Below are 24,028 nucleotides of genomic sequence, written 5' to 3'. Positions count from 1 at the left end.
AAGCGCAAGGCCCTGGGTTCAGTCCCACTCGAAAAAAAAAAAAAAAAATAGATGCAGTCATAAAAAAAAGTCTCCCAACCAAAAAATGCGCAGGACCAGACGGGTTTAAAGGAAAATTCTATCAGACCTTCATAGAAGACCTAGTATCAATCCTGTCCAAACTATTCCACAAAATAGAAACAGATGGAGCACTACCAAATTCCTTCTATGAAGCCACAATTATGCTTATACCTAAAGTACACAAAAACCCAACAAAGACAGAGAACTTCAGACCAATTTCCCTTATGAATATCGATGCAAAAATACTCAATAAAATTCTTGCAAACTGAATCCAAGAACACATCAAAACAATCATCCATCATGATAAAGTAGCCTTCATCCCAGGGATACAGGCATGGTTCAATATATGGAAATCCATCAATGTAATCCACTCAAAGATAAAAACCACATGATCATCTCATTAGACGCTGAGAAAGCATTTGACAAAATTCAACGAAATTCAACCCCTTCATGTTAAAAGTCTTGGAAAGATCAGGAATTCAAGGCCCATACCTAAACATAGTAAAAGCAATGTACAGTAAACCAATTGCCAACATCAAACTAAATGGAGAGACACTTGAAGTAATCCCAATACAATCAAGCAATACATTTTTTATTCGTTATGTCATTCACTCAGGATAGATGTAGATCAGTAACATCTCAGTGTCAGAGTACTTCATTAGCATTCACAAGGCCAAGTTCAGTTTTTAGCACCAACAAAAAGTTACATTTCAAAAAGGAAAATGTGGCTAGAAAAACCTATTTAATTTTTAAAATTAGACATCAACAGAAAGTGCCAAAATATAATTTGAATATAAAAATCTCAGAAAAGATTTAAACAAAACAAAAGTGGTAAAGAGAGCACTCAGTAGTCTGAGCACTTAGTGCTCTTAGGCTCCAAGCTTGGTTCCCAGCACATTGTGATTCTAGCTCCACGGTTTCTGATGCCCTCTTCTAGACACTGGCACATGCATTCACATGCACATGCCCACAAAGAGACATACAGAGTTAAAAATAAAATATATTTTAAAGCAATAACCCATAATTGTTATACAAAAAAAGTGGTGTGTCAATGCATGATGGCACAAATAATCCCAGCAAATGGCAGACTTGACACAGGAAGATGACTGTGTACAAGATCATTCCTCCACATATAGACTAGTTTAAAATGTAAATAGATACCAGGAACATTTATGTCCTGAATAACTTAGTATATATGAATATATAAGGCAAACAGAAAATAATAATACAGGGGACCTCACCAGTGTTTTAGAAAATAATAAATGAAAATACAGTAATTTTAAACCATAAGATCAAGTTAAAGAAGTAATCAGATATTCTTAAACATTAAAATTCCCTCTTTCAAAGTTGAAGGGAATTATTTTTCAATAAACTAGGAAAATATGAAATTGAATAAACACCAAAACCAAATAGTGGAATATACTAGAAAATAAACTACAGATTAATAGTGAGAAAATAGAAGTAGAATGGGGGAATTTAATGAAGAAAATAACAAGGGAAAAAATGAAGTAAAATAAAATGCTGAGTAAAGTGACAAACGGAGTTGCAGCTCACCTAGAGACTTAAGTGAGTGAGCATTACTGGAGCTTATTCATAGTTCAAGACCAGCCTGAGCAAACACAGCTTAAAAGAACCCAGAAGAACAAGACTAGATCTTCCCTTAAAACACCGCAGAGGATTATTAATAATATTCTTAAAAACAGATAATAAGTGTACCCTCATGATGCTAACTGTTCATTCAAGCATGTTACAGAATATATAAATTTTCAGAAAAGGAAACTTTCCCCATATTTATGTTAGAAACAGAACACTGGCCAAATAAAGAATACATGTGGAAAGAGGAAAGCTAAAAAAAATTATTTTCAAGGAAACAGGACTGTCAAGTTAGAAATAAAACAGCTTTAACTTCTTTAATCAACAGTTAATTTTTGAGACATATTTTAAATAAAACAACTTTCCAATTGTTATTCTGCCAATGAACATGTTAATGCCTGCTTGAGTAAACACAGATACTTATCTTAAGTACTTATTTAGTCAATAGTACACAGCAATATTAAATGTTTAAATAGATGGCTTACTTAGATTCTATTAACTAATATCTATTAGGACACGGTGGTATATATTAAAGGAGAAGATCTATATTTACATTGTTAAGAAATTTAATCTGATCCTATTAAATATGCTTCATGAGTAGAAAAAACTAACATGTTAAGTAGCTCATCCCTAATCTGTTTATGCATGAAGTCTAAAACGCTAAAAGTTAGACATTCATAAAATCAGAAAAGAAAAATCAACTCTATAAACTATTAAAAGAGATAGCTAGGTAATATGGCTAGATTTTTATTTTTAAATAGTAACTTTCCTATAGAGAGTCAAGCTTAAAATATTACAGTAATTGGGGTGGAGAGATGGTCAGTGGTTATGAACAGCTCTTGTAGAGGACCCACCTCTATGCCCAGCACTAACACCAGGAAGCTCACCACTCCCTGTACCTCCAAGGCAATCCAACAGCTGGCTTCCGTGGGCAACTGCACTCGTGCAAATATCCAAAACCTCACAATGCTTACAAGTCCATTTCTAAAAGCAACAAAATACAGTCTGAAAAAATAAAAAAATAAAAAGTATATTAAACAACAAGTAAAAAATTGCAACTTATAGGGAACCTAACCAATAGGGAACCTTAGCTCCTCTTAACAAAGCTTGACTAAATATATTTTCAAATAAAATGGCTAATGGGTAAAATGATATGAAAAGACAGGAACAGGAAACAGAAAAGGTGAGAAATATGAAGTTCTCTGTTTTTGTTCTGCTTAAACACAGAGTCTTTTTGTAAGCCCAGGATGGCCTCAGGAACTTGCTGAATGACAGTGAACTTTTGATTCTCCTGCCTCCACCTCACAAACACTAAGATTATAGTTGTGTAGCACCACGTAACATTTTATGCCAGAGATCGGGACCAAAGCTGGGGCTTTGGGCATGCTCCATCAAATACGTTACATCCCCAGCTAGTAAAGCTTTGAAGCTCTGTCCTAATAGGCTGTAGATTTTGCTAAGAAGTGGAAATATAATAAAAAACCCAAACATAATATAGCTCCATGGGAAAGCACTTTTCCAATGTGCAGAGCTCTGAATTCAATGCCCAGTTTAAAACAAAACAAAACATGTACATGTACACAGAAAGTCAGGATGGAAAACTCACAGAAACCTCAGGAGAAGACATTAAAAACTAGGGGAGAACTAACTGGTCAACAGATGCTATTGATAAAACTAAGTATAGGCTTCAGAAACAGAAATAAAACTGAATCTTTGCTTCACTATACTTAACAAAGCAAATTCTAGGTATGGTTAGAAACAGAACTTACATGTATACTTAGTTTTGGAGTGCCAAAACGGTCTCTAGACAAACCACAAGGAAAAGATTAACTACAGAAGAAAACATTCAAATTTTTATCTAACAAGACATCCCAAAGGCAGGTACTTTTGAAGATAAAAGATATATAGGTCACCAAGGGCTACCTTTAGAACAATAGAAATAAAATAGGTCAGAATACCAAATAAAGTAATGAAATTCACTAGTAATTAAAGAAACATAAAATTAAAAAATTGACAAACATAAAAAACAAAACAAAAAAACCCTTGTTCTTATTCCTAATGACGGTATGAAAGGGGAAAGGGAGAAGTTCTAAGCTTTGTTCAAAAAAAACCCCTCCTCACCACCACCACCACCTCGCAAAAAGTAAACAAAACATGGCACAGTAAATTAAGAGTTGCCTTTTCTAAAGAGTTTGCTGTGAATATACACAAAAAAGAAAATACAGCTTTAAAGATGCCTTGGAAGTCTTATAGAAGTTTATTTATTGGCTATCAAATACAACCTTTTTCTTTTCCCTCTTGAAAACAAATAGCCTTTACATCAAACTGAAGTATGAGAACATTTTAAGAACTCTTGAAAAACAATAATACAGACTGTTCAACAGTGTGGATTGAGAGATGCTTTACGGTATGCCCTCACTTTAATAGAATGAGAACTAGAGAATTCCGGTGAGTTGCGAGCTACAGTATGCCCTCAACACTATGATCAAAACTTTGTTTGCTTCCACCGTCCGCTGACCATGAAATAGCTTCTTATTAGTAACTTCTAGTCATTTAAGGAAGATCACTGGAGAAGTCCTCTGGTAAATGGCAGGCTTATGATTTTTAATAGGAGAACATCAAAACATTGTATAAACAGGAAATGACATTTTAATGACTAGGTCTCAGAATTATTGAAAATACACAGGAGAGGCAGGGGAGTGGGGCAGGGAAAAATACACAGGAGCCTTTTAGTAACTGCAAATAGGCAATGCGTCTGCCACCACCTTCTAGTTTTCTAAGTTACTTCTATGTTTCTTCCAGTCCAAAAAAAAAACAAAAACAAAAACAAAAAAAAAAAACCACCCCAGGCTTTTCTTGGTTTTGTTTGTTCAAACAGGTTATCACTATAACTCTGGATGGCCTCCAGCCTCAATAAGTAAACAACCTAGCCTCAAAATTCTTGCCTGTGCCTCCCAAGTGTCAGGAATGAAGACAAGTGCCACTATGCCTGGCCATGCAAAATTTTGAGCTTTTGAGTGTGCTAGGGATAAACCTGGGCATTGTACATGCTAGGCAAGCATTCACTAAGCTAGCTCTAGCCCTTAAAAATTTCCTATTCGTCTAAATTATTATGAATTTACATTATTAGTCAAGTCTAATACTGGTCACATTATTAGCAGTTTCCCTAGTCATAAGCTGGTATGGCGTAGGCATGGTAACAGGTCCCTGTAACCCTCACAACTGGGAGGTATAGGCAGGAGAATCAGTAGCTAAAAGCCAGCCTTCACTACATAGTGAGTGCCAGGCCAGCCTGAGTTACATGAAGACCCAAGAAAAAGCAATAAATTTTAAAAGTATTTACTGCAGAATTAGATGTGCTGTACAGGAACACATTAGCAATCCAGCTATCAAAAATAAAGCAAGGCAAGCTCTAAGCCCTTCTTCAGCTGTGGAGGTTAGTCATTCCATTTGGGGCGACTAGTAGGCCTGGTTCAGCTTTAAAACAGCAAATCCAGCATTCCAGACAGTTAAGATATTCAAACCTGTATTTAAGTTCCACTTCCAACAACTACCTGGTGCGAAAAATAACCCAAGTCGGAGTGGGCGCATAGCAAATTCACCAAAACCTCGCATGCAAGTGCTAACCATTTCACTTGAGAAGCATGAAACCCACACCATATGCATTTTTCTCAAATCTTGGTAATTCCTATGAACTAGCCAGATTTAAACCAGTTTGTTTTCTTCAGTGAGTATGTGGCTTGGCTTCCTTGTGGAGCCTTATTTTTCATTCAACTTTCCATTTTATATTCACTTAAGTATAATATATTCAAACACCTACCTTCTCTAGACATTAACAAACAAGAAATTCTGCCAGCCTCTTATGCATGGGACTAAATATTCTCGATGATGATAGTCACCGAATATGTATTTGCTAACAAAAGTGATAGCTGTTAAACTATCATATTCCACACACCAGTTTAATCAGTTACCTCTCTAGAATTTTTTTTAAATATTTCAGTTTAACAACAAGTAAGAATTAAAGACTTTGGACATACTTAAGTTTCCATGCACAAAAAATTCTTTTGAGACATAAAATCTTCACAGGAAGACTGTTTTTCCATAGGTCAATCTTACGTTCGTTTTCTTATCTGCAATGTGACTTGATTCTCCCCCCTTAGAATTGTATTACTTTAAATCTTATCCAAAGTACAGATTTTAAGTTAAGTAACTAGTTACTTCCCAGCTCTGTTCTTAACCCAAACTCAGCACTGCATTAACACTTCGTCGATGTTCCTCAACATGTGAGACATCTTTTCATGAGCCCAGACTGTCCTGCACTCACTGGCCTCTCAGCAGTGCATTGTGGTGTAATTGGCATCCTCTTTTCTTATATATAGGATATACTTACGCAGTCTTAGAAAACACACATTATTCAAAGAAATAGTTCAATTTTCTATTTCAAAGCCAATAATTTCCCTCTCTTCCCGGCCACTCTCCCAACATGGATATATATATCTGAAATGTTTAATTAGAAAAACTATCCAAACACAAGTCAATTTTATATAAAATATTTAATTTTTAAAACACAGGCTATTCATGTCACATAAATAGTTTCAATTTTAGGTTAGCTGCTTATGGCCAGCAGATGTATCAAATGTGACAAATAATAATTTAGATACTGTCACTTATAGGAAAGTCTAAAGCTCTAAGACTCACCATATTAAATTTTCAGAGACTTGAATACTCTATTTTGCTAAATTTCAAAACATTTCTTCACTTCCTCTACTGTTTTAAGTCAATTAGTAGCCAATATTCAAATAAAAGCAAAATATTTTTTCTTCCATTAATTTTTTTCTTTCACCAACAAAATACCATCAAAACTTAAAATGGTCAACTGAAAATTCATTTAATAGTCATAAACTGGAAAATCACCTTTAAAATATTCTGTCACCAAACAATGTTTCCTGAATATTGGTAAATGCAGGGTCACAGATCGTATGAAGGGCATGAAGTTAAACTGGCTTTCCAGAACAGTTCTTCCCTATTTAACACTCCAATGGAAAGGTCCTAGAACAACTGAAGCTGTCAGCTGGCACACTCAGTGCCCCAGACTCTGTCATTTATTAGTGAAGGAGATGCTGGCTATTTACCTTTGGTTCCTTTCCAGAAATATAATTTTGCTTTTTTGTGTGAACATAAACATAGTGACACTTGACAACATCATAGTTATTCTTTCTTGGTTGATTTTAATAGAATAAAAATGACCTAATAGCACTGCTCTAATCTGGCAGAAATTACAGTAAATTTTACAAAATTGAAAGGAAAAGGTAGTTTTCTCTTTGAGTTTTCTTTTTGCTACGTAACTTGACATTTTCTTAAAATAATTATATAACTTTAAATATGGTGTTTGCCACCCTCCTTCTGTGAGCTTTAATATATTTATTATGTATCATATGATTTTATTTTGTGAATTGTTACACATATTTGATTCAAACTCCTGCCCTCCAAATAGAAACTGGGTTAGTATGACAGCCAGAAAGAAACACACTAAAATTCTCATTCAGCTATTACTTTCAACAACTTAACTGATCAAAAAAAAAAAAAAAAAAAAAAAAAAATTAGTACTTCCCAGAAGTAAAAAAAGGTACCGAGTTCTCCCTTTCTTTTTCTTTTACACTCCTACCGAGAGAAGGTAACAGTGAAAGTTAACAGCCAAAAGACAGGCAGAAAAGGACAGTGTGACAAGCAGAGGGAATGGACCTAACAGAACTGACCAAACAACTCCTAAAAATGGAGAGCTTCGTGCCCCTTCAGCACAGTGCAGACTCCCTTAGAAAGACAGTGGTGGAAAGGCTAACTTCATCCGCAGTCCTGAAGCATACCTGTTAAGGCACTTACTCGAACCCCTCCCCACCCGACCCATAGTTTTCATATAAAAACCACTATTTCATTTGAATGAATTTTGCTGGGTTATGGTAACCTGAAAAAAAAAAACAAAACAAAACAAAAATAATGTTAACCATTTGTTTTATATAAAACTGTTGCATCAAGAGAAAGGTTGTGTTTTATTTTCTGAAATGAGCACAAAGTACACCTTTCACAATAACACTGAAAGCAGGTGCAAAGACTGACAGTGACCTTTGACTAAAGGTAGCTTTGTAAAAAGAAAATACCAAAGAAATCAGTGCCCTTTCTGATTGCTGTAAAACTGGGAGGGTTGAGGGAAAGGGGTAGGTTGTTTACATAAAAGTTGGTCCAAACTTACAAAAAAAGCACAAGTGTGCATAGTTCAGAAGATCTGCAAGAGGGCCATAAAAACATTATGTCCCTAATGTTAGCATCCACTTAAAACTGCAAGAATACAAAATAAAACTGTTAACTAAAATCTGTGACGATGTACAATCAATAGAGCTAGTTTTAAGAACAGCATGAATTTAAGCAAAGATTTTTTTTTGTTGTTTTCTTTTTTCACTATTGTATGCAAGACCCTTTCCACATAAAAATAAAGCTGTTGTTGAATTAATATTATTCAAGTCTCTTGGATTGCTGCCTGAAATTGCAGCTAGAAAAGTCTTTCCAGATAAAAATGATGTGCCTGAGGAAAAACAGATACTCAGTATGGTAACCCTCTGCCTCGACCTCTGCCAGCTGATGTACTAATGTGTCCCCTGTATCCTTGTGAGTATCCAGGTCCTTGGGCAGGAGAAGTCCAGGTCTGTCCATGCATGAGGCTGGGGCCGCCTGGATTTTCCTGTAAGTTACCACCATAGTTATAGTTGTGCATCTTTGCTGGCAAGGGATGAGTACTCTCCGGCCCTGCGGAAGGGTCACTGCTGTTTGTGAGGACCGTGATAGGACCATGGCTGTACTCAAATCTATGGTCCTTGTCTCCACTAAACAACATGGGACCAGCATTGAGGTAAATGTCTCCGTATCCAGCTACTGAACTGGGAAATGACTCGGTAAAGGCAGAAGTCTGAGGTGGACCACCAGTGTGAGATGAAGCAGTACTGTAGTTATCCAGAGACTGAATATCTGAGTTTCCGATGAAACTGCGCGCTTCCAACGGTGCAGCAGCAGAGCTACTTCCCAGACCATCACTGCTAACATAAGGGGCAGCAGAGAAAGATGCTCCAAAGTTGTCTTTATAGTCTGAACTGGGCACGTACGTGTCTCCTGTGGAATAATCAATACCACCTTCTCTTTTGGGATCATCCTGGGGCTGATGTTGAGCAAGCAGCTGTAAGAGGGCTGCCTTCACTCCAGCATGTGGGTCAGTTAATGAAGAACTAGTAGTAGGTCCATGCTGGTTTTCTGTCCGATAATCCAGGTCCTCCTCAGTGACTGGTGGTGGTTCAGGAGGTTCAGGAGGTCGTTGATCAGGAGGCAGAATCCGAGGCCGCTCTGGTTCTGGTGTCAGCTCCAATATCCTCCTGTCTTGGTGTTGGATGAGGTCATCTTGCCCTAAGTAGAATAAAACCAAGAAAAAGTCAAAAGGTACCATGGAAAATGAAATATTCAGAACAGTTACACATTTTACCTTTCGCAAAATACCAAAGGACACCTCACAAGTGTTCATGTTGCCCACTATCACATAAACACAAGATTACTAAAGAAATACACTATTCAACTCCACACAGTCGTACTTAATGCTTGAAGAGTAAGTTTCCACTGCACCCAAAACATTTATCCTTTTGTATTGAGAATTGAGTTATTGTAAATTTACCTTAGAAAATATAATATTCATAATGGACAAATTTCTAAACAATCTAGTCCAGGAAGTAAACAGAATAGGTCTCACCAGTGACCTGAGAATGTCTTCAACACACCCCACTGAACAGTCAAAGCCACAGATAGCAACAGCTCTGAGCCAATCACTCACCAGATCCAGGAGTGCTGGGTTCTGGAGGTGGCCTGAGTTGCACTGGAGCGTCATGTCCTGATCCATTCTCCCTCTCCTCCAGCATGGCATCTTTCTGTTTTGACTGCTGGGCCTTTATTAACTGAGTCAGGAGGACTGCAAATGCACTCTGCACTGCAGCCTGCGCAGCGTCAGTTTCCACTTTAGGCTGGATGCTCTGTGAAGGCTGAACTCCTCCCAATGATTTTGAAGACTCCTGTTGTGGTGTTGATGGATCTGTCTGTTTTTCACCTGTTGCCAAAATTCCAGCAGGAAGGTTTATTTTATTTAGCTGCTGTTGAGTCTCAGAGTTTACCTTAATGTTCAACACTTGGACAAAATCAGCCATATTAACACTTGATTTAGATTGTAGTAGGTTTAGAAGAATTGCCAATTCACTGTGGTTTAACGGCTGTCCAGGGCCTGTTATTACTAAAGACAAAATGCATTGATTAGAACTGCCATAATTCACAGTTTCCCCAACCCCTATAACCTCTTCATTATACAGTATTAAAACTCCATTTGAGGGAGAATTATGAAACAATGAGAAACAAGCACTGAAGGAAGTCTTCTTACCCATCAGACATTCAAACTCTAACTACAACACAAGCCATGATAGACATCAAAACTACAATCTGTTTTGGGTAATTCATCTTCAGCAATATATTTTTCAAAAGAAAAATCAAGATTACCAGCAGAGTCATACACAGATTTAACCAAGAGCTAACACTGTGTAAGAGAAATGAACAATGACATCTAACAGTGCCAGCACTTTCTAAGCTTTTTGTGGCCTTTACCCCTCACAACCACTTTATAAGACAATATCTATTATTATCCTAAAAGAGCGGATAATTTGCAAGCTCCTGAACTCTCAAATTTAATTCTGAATACAGTCTCTGAATTCTTTGCTATCCTACTTCAAAAATGAAGTTAACTGTGGAAAGAACTTTTTAGAAATTAAAACTAATATTTTACACACTATGATAAAAATCTGTTTTTATTCAGATTACTTTATAAAAACATTAAGCCATTTTGAGTTACAAAGATCTACACAAACATGCATATTACATATTAACTCATTACCAGTAGACATACCTAGTTAATTTTCTTTCTCCAATATTCAGGCTAGACCTGACAGATTCCTAGGTTCTTCAGGGAAACTAAGACTACAATATTTAAAAAGCTGTCAACTAGCAAGCATTGTGGCACACATCTTTAATCCTAGTCCTTGGGGGGCAAAGATGGGCAGCTGTTTGTGAATCTGAGGCCAATCTGCTTACAAAGAGAGTTCTAGGACATTCAGGGCTACAAGATGAGATCTTATCTCTAGATAGATAGGTAGATGTGAATGAAAAAAATAACTAGGTCTAAACAACAGATTTCAATCTTTTAAAATACAGTCTTAGACAGAATGATGTACAGATATCTACCAATGGGATAAAAACTTCCTTTGCAGTTTTGGCTACCTTTGTTTTTTATATGCCTTAAATATTGAACTTCACAGACTAATATTAATGAAAGACATACATACTCCTGACTCCTAAACTAGAGAAAATGGAAAAAAGTCTGACCAATCACCACCAATCTATGATCTGAGACTGTAATGTAAAAAAGCCTTAACACTTATCTTTTTGCCACACACAGTCAACACAGGCCACAAAGCAATGCAAACATAACAAGGCAAAGAGACCTTACTGACCAGGTGCTCCGCTGGAGCTGTTCTGAGACTTCAGCTGTGCAGGTGGCAGCACACCCTGGGGCGTGCTAGTTCTGCTGTCATCTAAGCCCAGAGACAAGTCCTTCCTGGGGGCTTTGATTGTGGAAAGGTCATCAGTCATGCCCATCTGTTTCTGTCTTCTTCTCTTTTTACTCCATAATTCATGACAATCTTGCCACAAAGGAAGGCTGAAAAAAACAGATGAATTCTAAATCACAAAAGCTGTAACAAGAAATACTAATGTTATAATGAACCATTCCCCTCTCACAAACCATTCTGGAAAACTTGATACAAACATTTAATAAAATTCCATCATCCTTCAGGATTTTAACTTTAGTGGTGGTCTAATTTTTCTTATTTGTCCTAATTTTTTATTGTTTGAAATTCTATTCATGCATTACTGTGTTTGATCAAGTACATCCCACATCTCCCCCCTAAAATTCCTTTCTTATCTCCCCTAAGTCTCTATTCCCTCCCAATTTCATGTGTTTTCTTTGTCTCTCCAGTATGTGTATGGGTAAAAGGCTCCCTGCTGAAATACAGGCAAACTCTAAAGGGGCCACATCCCTGAAGAAAAAACATGACCGTCCCTGTCCCAGCAGCCATGAGCTACAAATATCTCCTCAGCTGGAAGTGGACTTTCATCACTAAGTCCTACCCTCCATGCTGGGATTTTGTCTGGCTTGGTTAAGTGGGCCTTGAGCATACGGTCACAGCTGCTGTGTACTCATTTGTACAAGTATCCTAGAGATGAACTATTTTTGTCTTCTGAATAATCAATATATAATTGTTCATCAAACTATGAAAAATATATATTAATAAAAGCTAGCTATTATCCTTGGTATAACCATTTAAAACCAACTACAGCATACTGTACACTAAACAGGAATTTTGAAAAAGGATGCAGAAACATGCTATTTGTAGAAGCCAGACATAAAAAGGAGAGTAACATAATAGGCTAGAACACAGGATTCGTACAAAACTTTTTAGTAAAATCTTTTACTTTTTAGTCACATATTTGCTACTTTTACCAACTGTTTTAGAAATAAACTGTTTCTATAGATGAGTCTCAAGAATAGGTAATCCAGGCACAGAGAGGCTCATTATACTCATCAACAGAGTTCTACGTAACTACCAAAATTACCTCCAATTCTGTAATAATTTTTCATCTCAATATAAATCTATAACACTGAACACTAAAAGTAACTTTTTCTTAAAGACAAAAATACTTGATTTACAAATCCCAGGAATAAGGTCATGTAAACTTACTATTACTTTTCTCTAGCTTAAAGGTGAGAAAATTAAGGCTTGGAAAGGTTAATAAACTTGCCCAGAATATCTAGATTCTTTTAAGTAATGCCATCTAGTGGTATATACCTGCTGTCCTCAACTTGGATGTTTATCTCGAGAGGTACATAGATGGGACTTTCCAAGAGTGTACCTGAGGTTGTGTAAGGGGATTATTTCCACATGGACCTTTTCAAAGACTGAACTAAAAGAATGCCCTGAATACTCAAGTAGATAATTCTTCCACAATTACTTTCTCATATTATAAAATAAAGGCATATGCAACAGAATGGTTGAATCTTAGCAATATAATATTAATTTAAAAATGTCATTCCACAGGATTACAAAACAGCATGACACCTTTGTATAAAATGAAAAACAACTACATTTTTAAAATGTAATTTTTTTATGGATACATACAGATGGCAACAGAAAATATATACAATAAGAAGGAAACGGGAATGATGGTTACCTTGGGAAGAAGAGGGCAAGGGAACACGTGGGTAGGAAGAAGGGTTATGATATGATTAAAGTGGGTTATTCTCAAGGTTCTAGCTTTTGCTTGGTAGGCTCATGGCTGCTTATTAACATTTAAAATAACTAATTAAAGTAACTAAAATAAATAACAAAGAGCCATGCATGGACCAATGATGAGTGACACAAGGATTATGATTAAACCAAGTCTATGCACCTGAGGTCCGAAAACAAAACAAAGGCATACCTCTCAGCCATCTTACTATGGTGCATTGCCTCAGCGTGTAAAAACCTCCTGGAGTAACAAACAAAGGGATAATTTGAAAGATTGATACTGGGAAGCTGTAAGGCATCAAAAACCCTCCAAAAGACTTTCCTTTCTAGGAATGTGTTTGTGTTTTAAATGTGGGCTGTAGCCTCCAGTGGGACGCTGATTTCAAATACACTATACTACTTCAGATCAGGGTAAACAAAATCATTACAACTCCTCCACTCTAACAGCCAAGAAATATAATGCTCTTGTGGAAAAGCAAAGAAATCCAGGAAAAGGATTTTTTGTTCCCTCCCACAACTTAGAGATTCATTACCTTAACACTCATCTCTATGAAATATAAACATAACCTTACGATAATCTAAAATGGCAGATTGATTATGCTGATTCTCTAAATAAATCAGGCATGTTCTCCAGATAACCAAAAGTATGTGCTTCCTCAAAGATTCAAATGCTGGCTCAGCCACTTACTTCTATCTTGTCACACAAGTCACTGAACTGCTATGTCTCAGTTTCTTTTTCTTTAAAAATAAGGTTAACCATATTACCTATTTCCAGGGAACAGAAGTAGTATGTTAATTTGTATCAGGGCATCCTTGGTCAGAGTCACTCACACAATATGCATAATATTTGTGTCTGACATCACTGATCTTTCAGTTGTCTAAACGTGTGTTTATCAAATCATGAAATACTTATTCTAATTATAGATTGTTACATTACTGTCCAAATGTTTAATGTTTTTTATATTGTTAATAAGGTATAGGCTACAGGCCATCTAGGTCACATTTTATTTATATAGTTTATAGAATAATACCCCTACTTAGTAGTTTCTCTTATATATTAAGTAGAGGTCATTAAATATTTATATAGCTTTTAATTTAAATACTGAATTGATATCATCATAACCTTAGCTTAACTTCTTTAGTGATGTATCCAAGAGCATACATTCCATAACAGTTTGACAGAACACCCAAGTGTACTACTCTCTTTATTTTTAATAGAAAAGTGCAATAAAGTGTATTCTGATAAAAATAAAGTCTGAGTTTGACAAAAATTATAGTTTATAAGGAAAAAACTAAACAAAATTCCCTAAGTCTTTTAAGTCATAGCACAAAAAATGGTAGAACTAGTAAAATAAATAAGAATAAATAAAATGAACGACTAATGTCTAAATAAGCTTTTGGGTCATATGACTTCTTTATTATCAAGAGACCTACAAGAGCTTTTCTCTTTCAAAGAGAAAGCTCTTCAAATGATCTCACTTTTTTGTTTTTGGAAATGTGTGTACAAATATGTTTGTGTAGCATGTGTGACCTTCATACCCACAGAAGTCACAGAGGGCACTGGAGTTTTAGGTGGTGGTGAACCACCATTTGGGTGCTAGAAACCAAACCTCTGCAACCAGTGACCTTAACCACCGAGCAATGGTTCCCATCTCAGTCTCATTTTCTGATTAAAAACAAAACTTTAGATACTTAAGAAGTTCAAAGGCAGTGATGCAGCTGTGCATTCCTTCTTTCAGTGAATACTCATTTGCAAGGAAATAACAAGTCGATTATAATTAATGCAGACTATGTCTTGATGTCTAGTAAATAGGACTGGTTCAAAGCTATGACAACTACTACGTGAAGTATTTATAGGAGAAGATTTCATTTGGATCACTTCTGCTACACTTTATATCCACCAACTTCACTGATGGCTTAAAACACTTAAATGTGTACTAGTGACACAGCACCAAATACCACATATTAATATTCATAGAAATGTTTTAAAATTAAAGTACATTTATGTATATCACAATTAATGTAATATTAGTTACACTAGAATAAAAATTTAAGAAATAATGGAAGTTCAAAAAAAAAAAAAAAATGCCAAATGTTGAACATTTTCTAAGTGAATTTAAAGGCCATTCAGACCCCAATGTATACACGATTAATATGACTACAGTACTTAAAAATGTTAATTAAAAATTCTTTTGCAACTTGGCTTAAGAAGTTTATATGAAAATAAGCTTGAGATAGCTTTACTACAATTCTTTCATGTGGATTAAACAATTAGAATTACCAATTTTTTACCCAGTAACTGGACAAAATCAAATCATATTCCTCTTGACGTATTCTATCAAGAAAAACATGTTACCTTGTAGGTATTATTCTTGCACTGAAAAATATTAATCTAATCTTGGTCACAGAAAATCAATCAAATCCAAATTATGAGATGCTTTACCACACAGCTCCCTGGGACTGGAGATGTAGCTTAGTAGAAGCACTCGCCAGGCATGTGTTAGACCCTGGGTTTGATGTCCACCATCAAAAAGAGAAGTCAGTGTCATCAAAACCTTCTCTAAGAGTGAGGAAAGAGTGAAGATACATGCTAAGTAAACAAATATGTGCGTTCTGAAAAAAATTGTTCAATCCTGACTCAATAGAAAGTTTTTTTTTTTAAAAAAAAATGTTACTGGAGAGACTTAACTATGTACTATGCTCTACGAGTTTTTAGGATGTTTTTGTGCTATATAGTAAGAATATGTGTAGTAAAGTTCCAGTTTTTATAGATTCATGCAACAGGTTAACATTCAACTATTTCAAATAAAGTTTATAAAGTAATGAAACAAATGTGTTCACACACCAATAATTATTTATCTAGCTGAAGAATATCCTACTTTTTGGTAGAGATGAAAACTCAAAATCGAAAGTTAAAAACAGTAAAACAAAACAACAACAAAAAATCTGATAGGCTACTAGAATCAAGCCACTTGGAGACTACTGATATATCTAAATACGTAGAAGAACGATAAATACTAAACATTTAACTCAACAGTATCTACCTATATAGGTTAAGTGGTGCAGACTCAAGAGGCATAGAAAGGAGGATCTTGAATTCAAGGCCAGCCTGTACTATACAACCCAAACTGAGGGGGAAAAGAAAAAAAAAAAGAAAGAAAGAAAGAAAGAAAGAAAGAAAGAAAGAAAGAAAGAAAAGAAAAAAAGAAAAGAAAAAAAGAAAAAGAAAAAAAAAAGAAAAGAAAAAATTAAAAAGAAAAAAACCTGGAACAAAAAAGTAGTGAATGGGGGTTGGGGATTTAGCTCAGTGGTAGAGCGTTTGCCTAGCAAGCACTAAGGCCCTGGGTTCGGTCCCCAGCTCCGGGGGAAAAAAAAAAAAAAAAAAAGTAGTAAATGATTTCTGCATGTCAGATGATAGTTATTTTTTTTTAACTTTCAAAATATCTCATGGGCCATGTATATATAGTTCAATCAAATCTTAACGACAAACCCTGTGGAAATACACTCAGTACAACCCAAAGTGGAAGAGCCAGGATTTGAACTCTAAAGCCCATGTTTATTCACTTGAAATATGTGAATTTTATTATAGCAAAGGATTTTATTGGAGATAGGCTTGCTTTAATGCTGCTGTTCACATTAACAGATACCAAGGAAACACCTACAGAACTTTAGCTCCTATCATGGAAAGGTAAATGGACAGTCTTCTTCCCAACCAATTCTAGACAAATTATAGAAGCTCTAAGATTTAAGAAACTATCTATTCTAATTCTCCAAACTGCGTTTTCCCTCCATGAGAAGAATCATTCCAAACATACTTCTGATATTAACATTCTTTGAAATAATGACAAGGATTTTCTATTGTGCGAGATGTCACAGAATATTTTCAGAACTTGTTTCTTATTAAACTGACTTCAATTTGAGAACTGGCACCATCCTTTACCGTATTTGTATTCTTGGGCAAGTTTTTTAACCTCTTTGAGCCTGCTTCCTCCTCTGTTAAGCAGCGGTAATGATACCTACCGTAGAGGGCTGTACAGATTAAGCTTGGCATAGGACTCAAAACTCTGGCTAAAGCAGCACCATTAGAAGTGCAGGCCTGACGGCCATATCCTACCACTACAGGATTGTTATAAAAGTGAAACATGTCACTACTCAACATCAGCTAAAGAAATGGTAAAGGCTGTTTTTGCTGTTCTATGGTAAATTCAACAATAAACAAGCACCCGCATGCTTAATGTGCAGATCATGTAATTTTCTGATGTTTTAACCTAACTCTTTCGACTTCGGCATGGAACCATGGATCATGACAACTAATTAACAAAGTTTTCAAAGCTGTTTATACTATGCAAACCTAAAATAAAAACAAGTCACTTACTCTGGTGGAGGCATTTTGGAGGGTTCCACGTCTCGCAGGAACTCACACTGAAGAGCCTGCTCGGCAGTGCAGCGCTTACTGGGATCCAAGGCAAGCATGTAATCAAATAAGTCGAGTGCAGCTGCAGGGATACTAGCACCAGAGGACACGAGAGTCAAGCACAGTTCACACTCTGCACTTCTATAAGCACTTACTTACAAATGTGAAAATTAAATTTAAATTATATTCTAAATTCCGGGCTGGAGAGATGGCTCAGCGGTTAAGAGCACTGATTGCTCTTCCAGAGGTCCTGAGTTCAAATCCCAGCAATGACGTGGTGGCTCACAACCATCTGCAACACAATCTGATGCCCTCTTCTGGTGTCTGAAGAGAGTGACAGGGTACTCACTTGTATATAAAATTATATTCTAAATTCCAATTGCTTTACTCCGATTACCTACATCTTTAAAATTCTCCTTTTTTTTTTTTTTTTCTTTTTTTTGGAGCTGGGGATCGAACCCAGGGCCTTGCGCTTCCTAGGCAAGCGCTCTACCACTGAGCTAAATCCCCAACCCCTCCTTTCTTTATTAACTAATAAATTCTTGTTATAATTTATAGAATACTATAAAGAAATAGGTAACTGCAGCTGATATTTTAAAACATTTATTAATCAGTTAAGTGTTAATGAAATATTGGTTAAATAATGTATTCAGTATGTTGCACAAGTATCAATTTTCTTTTCAAAAAGTATTGTTATTTTTATACAGTGCTGGACTATTTAGCAAATAATATCCTTCATTACTCTCTGAGAAATTCATGGTTATAAATTAAAAACTAACAGCCTAAAATAAAATAAAAACCTATGCTCAAGTCGTATGAAAGCTGTTTGAATGAAATTTACAACACTATTATTAAAAGTTTTCTTTGTATAAACAAATAAAATCTAATGGCTCATCACAGACGTTATGAGAGAAAAGGCACTTCACGTGCAGCAAAGAGAAACTCACAGCACAAGGCTCTGGAAGAAGAGCTGCAGTATGTCTATCTCAGGTCAAGGGGACACTTAGATCTCTCAAAAAATTAGGGCACACCTATGACCTCAGCACTTACGAGGCAGGGAAGGTTACAAGTTCAAGACCATCCTAAGCTACATAGACAATTCAGGGCCAGTCTGTGAAACTCTGCCTTCAATTATAATGAAAGACCAAAGAAACAAACTTAAACTTCAAAATGACTACAAAATAAGCATTCAATGCAATATGGATATTTAAGCATCCCTTTCTTACAAAACAAACTCTTCTCTTAACTTCCGCCGATATTGCTTCTTTGGTTTCATGGTGTTGAAATATGGCAGTTTGATTACATCAGGCCATACTGCAGGACACGGACTCCCACATATACGACTAAACAATACAAAAAAGAAAAAGAAAAAAAAAGAAATTTTATCATTACCAACTACATATAGAAACTAATAAATAAAATTTTTCAAACATCAACCAGTTGTTAAGGACATAAAAGCCTTGGTACAATGTTATGAGGAATTTAAATATTTTAGTCTTCATAATTTAATTTGAAAATTCCAAAATTTCCCACATATACGTTAAATCTCCTAAAGGACCTTCCTGTTACATAAATCTTAAAACATAGGTAATGTTTAAAATATGTGGCCTATATGTTACAAATTAAGGAAACGAGGTGGGGTGCTGGCATACAGTCACACAAACATAGGGTATCTTGATGATGACAGCAGAAACAGACTTCCTACCCAAATGCAACCACTGCCTCTAGATGCAAACAAGAAGCACTCTGAAGGTACTACTTCTGAGATACACAGTTCTACAATTCCAGCAGTGACACTAGTCATGAATATTTACACATTTTAATTGTTCTACTCTTCTGACTATGCCTTGAAATTTCTCAATAGTTTGGTATACATATACAGGTAATCACATTGGGAAAATAGGTTTTAGTATATAAAAATCACAATATATGTATATCATTAGTAAAACTATCAGTAAGGTTTAACATGGTAAGACAAAATGTGAGTCTATCACTGCGATTACTAATGTCTTATTTTCTGTATACTAGTGCATATAGGAAGTTCTGCTTAAAACTCGATTTTCAAAACCTCCTCAAACCTCTTAGGAAATGTTGAACTCTCAGAGAATGGGATCTAATAGGATCCCAAAAGGATGCCACCTCATGCACATAAGCCTCATCCCTTCTCAAAACGTTTCTTCCCAGGCTACTTTTTCATTTCTGTGATTCTGTTAGATTTGAAGTAGTTGTATCCTTATCACACTCTACCCAACAAGGTCCCCAAAGAATATGAAAAGTAGACATCCCTTCACATGCTAATTTTCTTTCTTTTAGCACTTGTTTGGTCCTTTAGATTTTCATTGTATGCCTAGCTGTTTCTCTTGGACCCAGGCACCTTCTGGTGTCTGTGAAGACAGCGACCATGTATTCACATACATACAATAAATAAAAAAAAAAGAATCTGTTCTTTTGCACAATAGTGATCGATATTCCTTCAAAGCCATGAAATGAATTGGCACCTGCTACAATGAACATAAAGACTCTAAAAAGTTTCAAGTGTTTTCTTTTTTCTTTTTTTCCTTTTAAGATTTATTTATTTATTATATATAAGTACACTGTAGCTGTCTTCAGATACACCAGAAGAGGGCATCGGATCTCTTTACAGATGGTTGTGAGCCACCATGTGGTTGCTGGGAATTGAACTCAGGACCTCTGGAAGGGTAGTCGGGTGCTCTTAACCACCGAGCCATCTCTCCAGCCCTCAAGTGTTTTCTTACATGTGCTGTCAGAAAATAAGCATTAAAGGTACCAGCCAACAGGACATTAGAGAAAATCTTGATGTTCCAAACTTAGAAACTTAACACTTCCATCCTAGAAATAATCTATTTCCCTTGGTTTTATGTGCTTTTTCCAATAAGATCTAGTGTTTGTTACTTGTTAACAGTTTCTTTTTCTCTTGAGTGTTTTTTAGCCCAAGTCATTTTGTAAGCAGTTAATCTGGAAGTACTTATATATAAGGCAGGATCTAAATTGAGGCTTTACAGATTTATGATACACACACAGCATTACATTATTGAACAACTCTCAAAGTGTTAAAATGTTGATGATGGAATATTATACAGTAATTTTGACCTCTGGTTTTGAATTTACTCTGCAAGAGCTGATGAATTTTAGTTTGAGAAACACAAAATACACATTATAATGTAGTCACAAACAAAAGAATTTCCACATATTTACTACTGATAATGTATTCGATGAGCCAGATGTGATGTACATACTCTGTAATCCCAGCACTTGAGAGGCAGGGGCAGGTAGAACCATGAGTCCATGGACAGCCTAGACTGGTCTATTTAGGTTGTAGGCCAGACAGTGCTGAAGAATAAGCACCATGCCACTCCACCTTTGAACACACTATGGTGTGCGTGCGTGTGTGTGTGCGCGCGTGCACATTCATTTACTTCTCTTTAATTCTTCATTTTTGAGGCTTTTTCATTTTAGTTTATCAGTTTCAATTTTAGCTCTACTGTTTTCATCATCTATATTTCTTTCCCTAGAATTGTAATGCCACAAATTACATTAAAAGATTTTCTTGTCCCACGCTAGTCTCGCCAGCAGGAACGACGCGGCACACACAGGATCCTACTGCAGAAAAGCTTTAATGCGTCTTGAGAGGGAGAGCATAAGCTTACAATGCGGAGACGCCGAGTGAGGAATAACCGTCCCTTATATAGGAAACTATCCTCGCCTAGGACGTGTCACTCTCTGACTAGTCGCTGCCAATTATGCCAGATGACATACCATAACGTACGTGTCCCTTCGAGTAGGGAAGTTACCAGGCACCTGCGTATTGCCCTTTTTACTAGGTGCGTTCTGCCGGATGCCGGTGCCATCTTGTAATGGAGTATGTGAGGACAGCTCCTCACATCTGTGAGGACAGCTCCTCGGACAGCTCCTCACATTTTCTAATATACATTCATCCTTATATTCAAAGGAAGATTATAACTCAAGCTTAATTTCATTTTCATAGTTTATAATGATTTATTTTCTACTTGTTTTGCATAGGTATTTTTATGGTACTGAAATATAACAAATATTCTCAAAGGTGAGGCCCAAGGGCTGGAGAGATGGACCAGAAGATTAAAGCCAAGTACCACTTTGCCCAGAATCGCAAGTTTTCTTCACTTAGTAGCAATGCAGTCTAAATTTTTATACCCATACAACAAGCTAGACCTGGAGTTTTTAACGTGCATATTCTTAATCTTTAGCTGCAAGTGGGAGCATATATCTCGAACACTCAGTAGGCTGGCACAGACAGATTTGTAGAGTTTAAGGCCAGCCTCATCTACAGAACAGAGTAAGACACCCAGGGTTACAGAGAGAGCCTGTCTCAAGAAAAGAAAGGAAAAAAAAAAAAAAAACCCAAGAACATGTGTGAACCTTTGCCAACATCCACATAGAAACAATTTTTATCCCTATCCACCCCATTTTATTACCTCCAATATTTTCCATACTTTCTTAATCCATTCTATCTCTAATGCAAACCACACCATCTGCCTTGTGAAAATATTTGAATATTATGCTGTATTTATTGCTACTACAGATTGAATACAGAGTGTTAGGCAAGTGTTCTACCACTGAGCTCCATCTCAAACTGAACTCTCTTGAGCAAAACAAATTATAAATAAATGAGTCATTGCAGTGTAAGCTTTAAAGCAGATTTTTATTACTATTTCTACCTGATCCATTTCTCACTTTTAATCAGTCACTAACAATTCAACATATACCTTAGCTTCTGACTGAAGTACTTCTGCAGATAAGGTGAGAGAGGAAGTCTGCGATGGGGCACACTGACGATGCTCACTTCCTATGCTCCTTGGGCATGTTATTAGTCCTGTTCTGACTATGAAGAGCCAAGTTTACAGCATCACGGAACTTACACCACAAATCAGCAGGAGCCATGGGGCTGGTATTTGAACTCAGGTCTACCAGATTTAAAAGTTCTTTTAGTTTTTCTTAAGTTTTTAAAAAACTAATGTTATAGAATCATACCTTAAGCAACTTTTCAAAAATACTATCAGAATCAAACATGTTTAAATAAACTAGAAAATGAACTCTTCCTTCTTAGCTTTCTCACCAGTTCATCTTCAGATGAACAATTACAGACAACGTTGATGTGTTTTATCTCCATGGAGTCACACTGTGAAAATGTTCTTATGCTGCTAGTCTACATCCTACTCGTAACGTAACCCTTCACTGAGTAGTGGACAGACTAAACTGAGCTATTCGGCTCCTCATTACTCACAGGATATTCATGAAAACAAATCAAGTGCACTTACATCTAGGAGTCTTTAATGACTTTGAAGAACTTAAGATTTCTGCCTAAATGTTACCATCCTTGACCCACACACACACACACGCACACGTACACGCCACAACCTAATCATTTTCTACACCATTATATCTTACTAATTAGTTTTGTCTCTGCCCATTCAGAACTAGAAAATACAAATATGGGATTTCTCTTCTTGGACTCCAAGGTATTCTCGGTATGTATAGTAATGCCGCAAAACATGCCATCGACATTGTTCATGCTTGATATTACATGTTCATAATCCCAGCATTTGGGAGGCAGGAAGACTTCAAGACTGTCCTAAGCTTGAGGCCAACCTGGTCTACATCTAAGGCTTAGATGGTATGAAATAGTGAGACCCTGTCTCAAACATTTAAACATGTTTAAGCCAAATGACTTTGATTTGCTCTCTTCTAAATTACACTCTATGGTGCACATCAACTGCTTTACTCTCCGAAGCTCTCATGTAATTCCACTGACTTAGCCACCATATATTGTGACCGAGTGGTTTGATTATTGTGATTTGGTTTTAACAAGCTATATTAAGTTCTCCCTTTTAAAAAAAGAAAAAAAGTCTTTTCTGGTTATTTTTACTATCCCTCTAGTCCCTTCCTAGATATTTTCACATTTATCTTTACACAGATATAAAATACAAATAAAAACAAAATGTGTTCAGTGTGAAAACCCATGTTTGGAAATTCTAGTTATGTATGTAAGGAAACACAGTGGGACTGAGAACTGGCTGAGCAGTTAAGTACACATACTGCTCCTGGAGGAGACCTTACAGCCGATGGCTCACTAACAACTACAACACTAGCACCAGAGGAGCTGGTACTCAAAAATAAAATGTCACTCCAACAGTCTTTTTATTTTTTCTTTTACTCTTTTAATTTCTGGTTATGTGTATTGAATGGATCTGTATATATACATGTGTGCATATGAGTATGGTGTCTGGTGGAGATCAGAAGAGGGAATCATATCCCCTGGAGCTGTAATTACGGGTAACTGTTATCAGTCTAACATGGATGCTGGGAACCAAACTCAAGTTCTCTGCAAGAGCAGCAAATGAGTCATATGAGCACTGAGTCATCTCTACAGCTCCCTCTCCAACAGGTTTTAAAATCTTATATATTTAAGAACATTCTACAGTTATATAGTTTTTCAGGATTCCACAGGCACACATGTTGGTGATTTTATTAGAGCACGTCCTCCACCGCA

General features: G+C 36.2%; 1 protein-coding gene across 2 annotated transcripts in view; it reads right to left on the bottom strand.

Moving 5' to 3' along the window:
- Positions 1 to 6,187: 6,187 nt before the first annotated feature.
- Cdk13 (cyclin dependent kinase 13) overlaps positions 6,188 to 24,028 on the bottom strand; it is an 89,427-nt gene continuing 71,586 nt past the window's right edge. The window contains exons 10-14 of one of the 2 annotated variants that reach the window (XM_032884506.1): positions 18,708 to 18,824; positions 17,443 to 17,574; positions 11,235 to 11,440; positions 9,518 to 9,967; positions 6,188 to 9,099 (exon numbers count right to left, since the gene is read on the bottom strand). In XM_032884506.1, coding sequence (XP_032740397.1) covers positions 8,249 to 9,099; positions 9,518 to 9,967; positions 11,235 to 11,440; positions 17,443 to 17,574; positions 18,708 to 18,824 — 1,756 coding nt within the window. In that variant the 3' untranslated portion in view covers positions 6,188 to 8,248. The remainder of the gene's footprint in view (positions 9,100 to 9,517; positions 9,968 to 11,234; positions 11,441 to 17,442; positions 17,575 to 18,707; positions 18,825 to 24,028) is intronic. The other variant, XM_032884507.1, reaches the window with a different exon arrangement.

The sequence above is a fragment of the Rattus rattus genome, chromosome 14, assembly GCF_011064425.1.
Source record: "Rattus rattus isolate New Zealand chromosome 14, Rrattus_CSIRO_v1, whole genome shotgun sequence".
NCBI classification, from domain to species: Eukaryota; Metazoa; Chordata; class Mammalia; order Rodentia; family Muridae; genus Rattus; species Rattus rattus.
The sequence above is the reverse complement of the archived record's forward strand: the minus strand, read 5'-3'. Positions and strand labels throughout refer to the sequence as shown.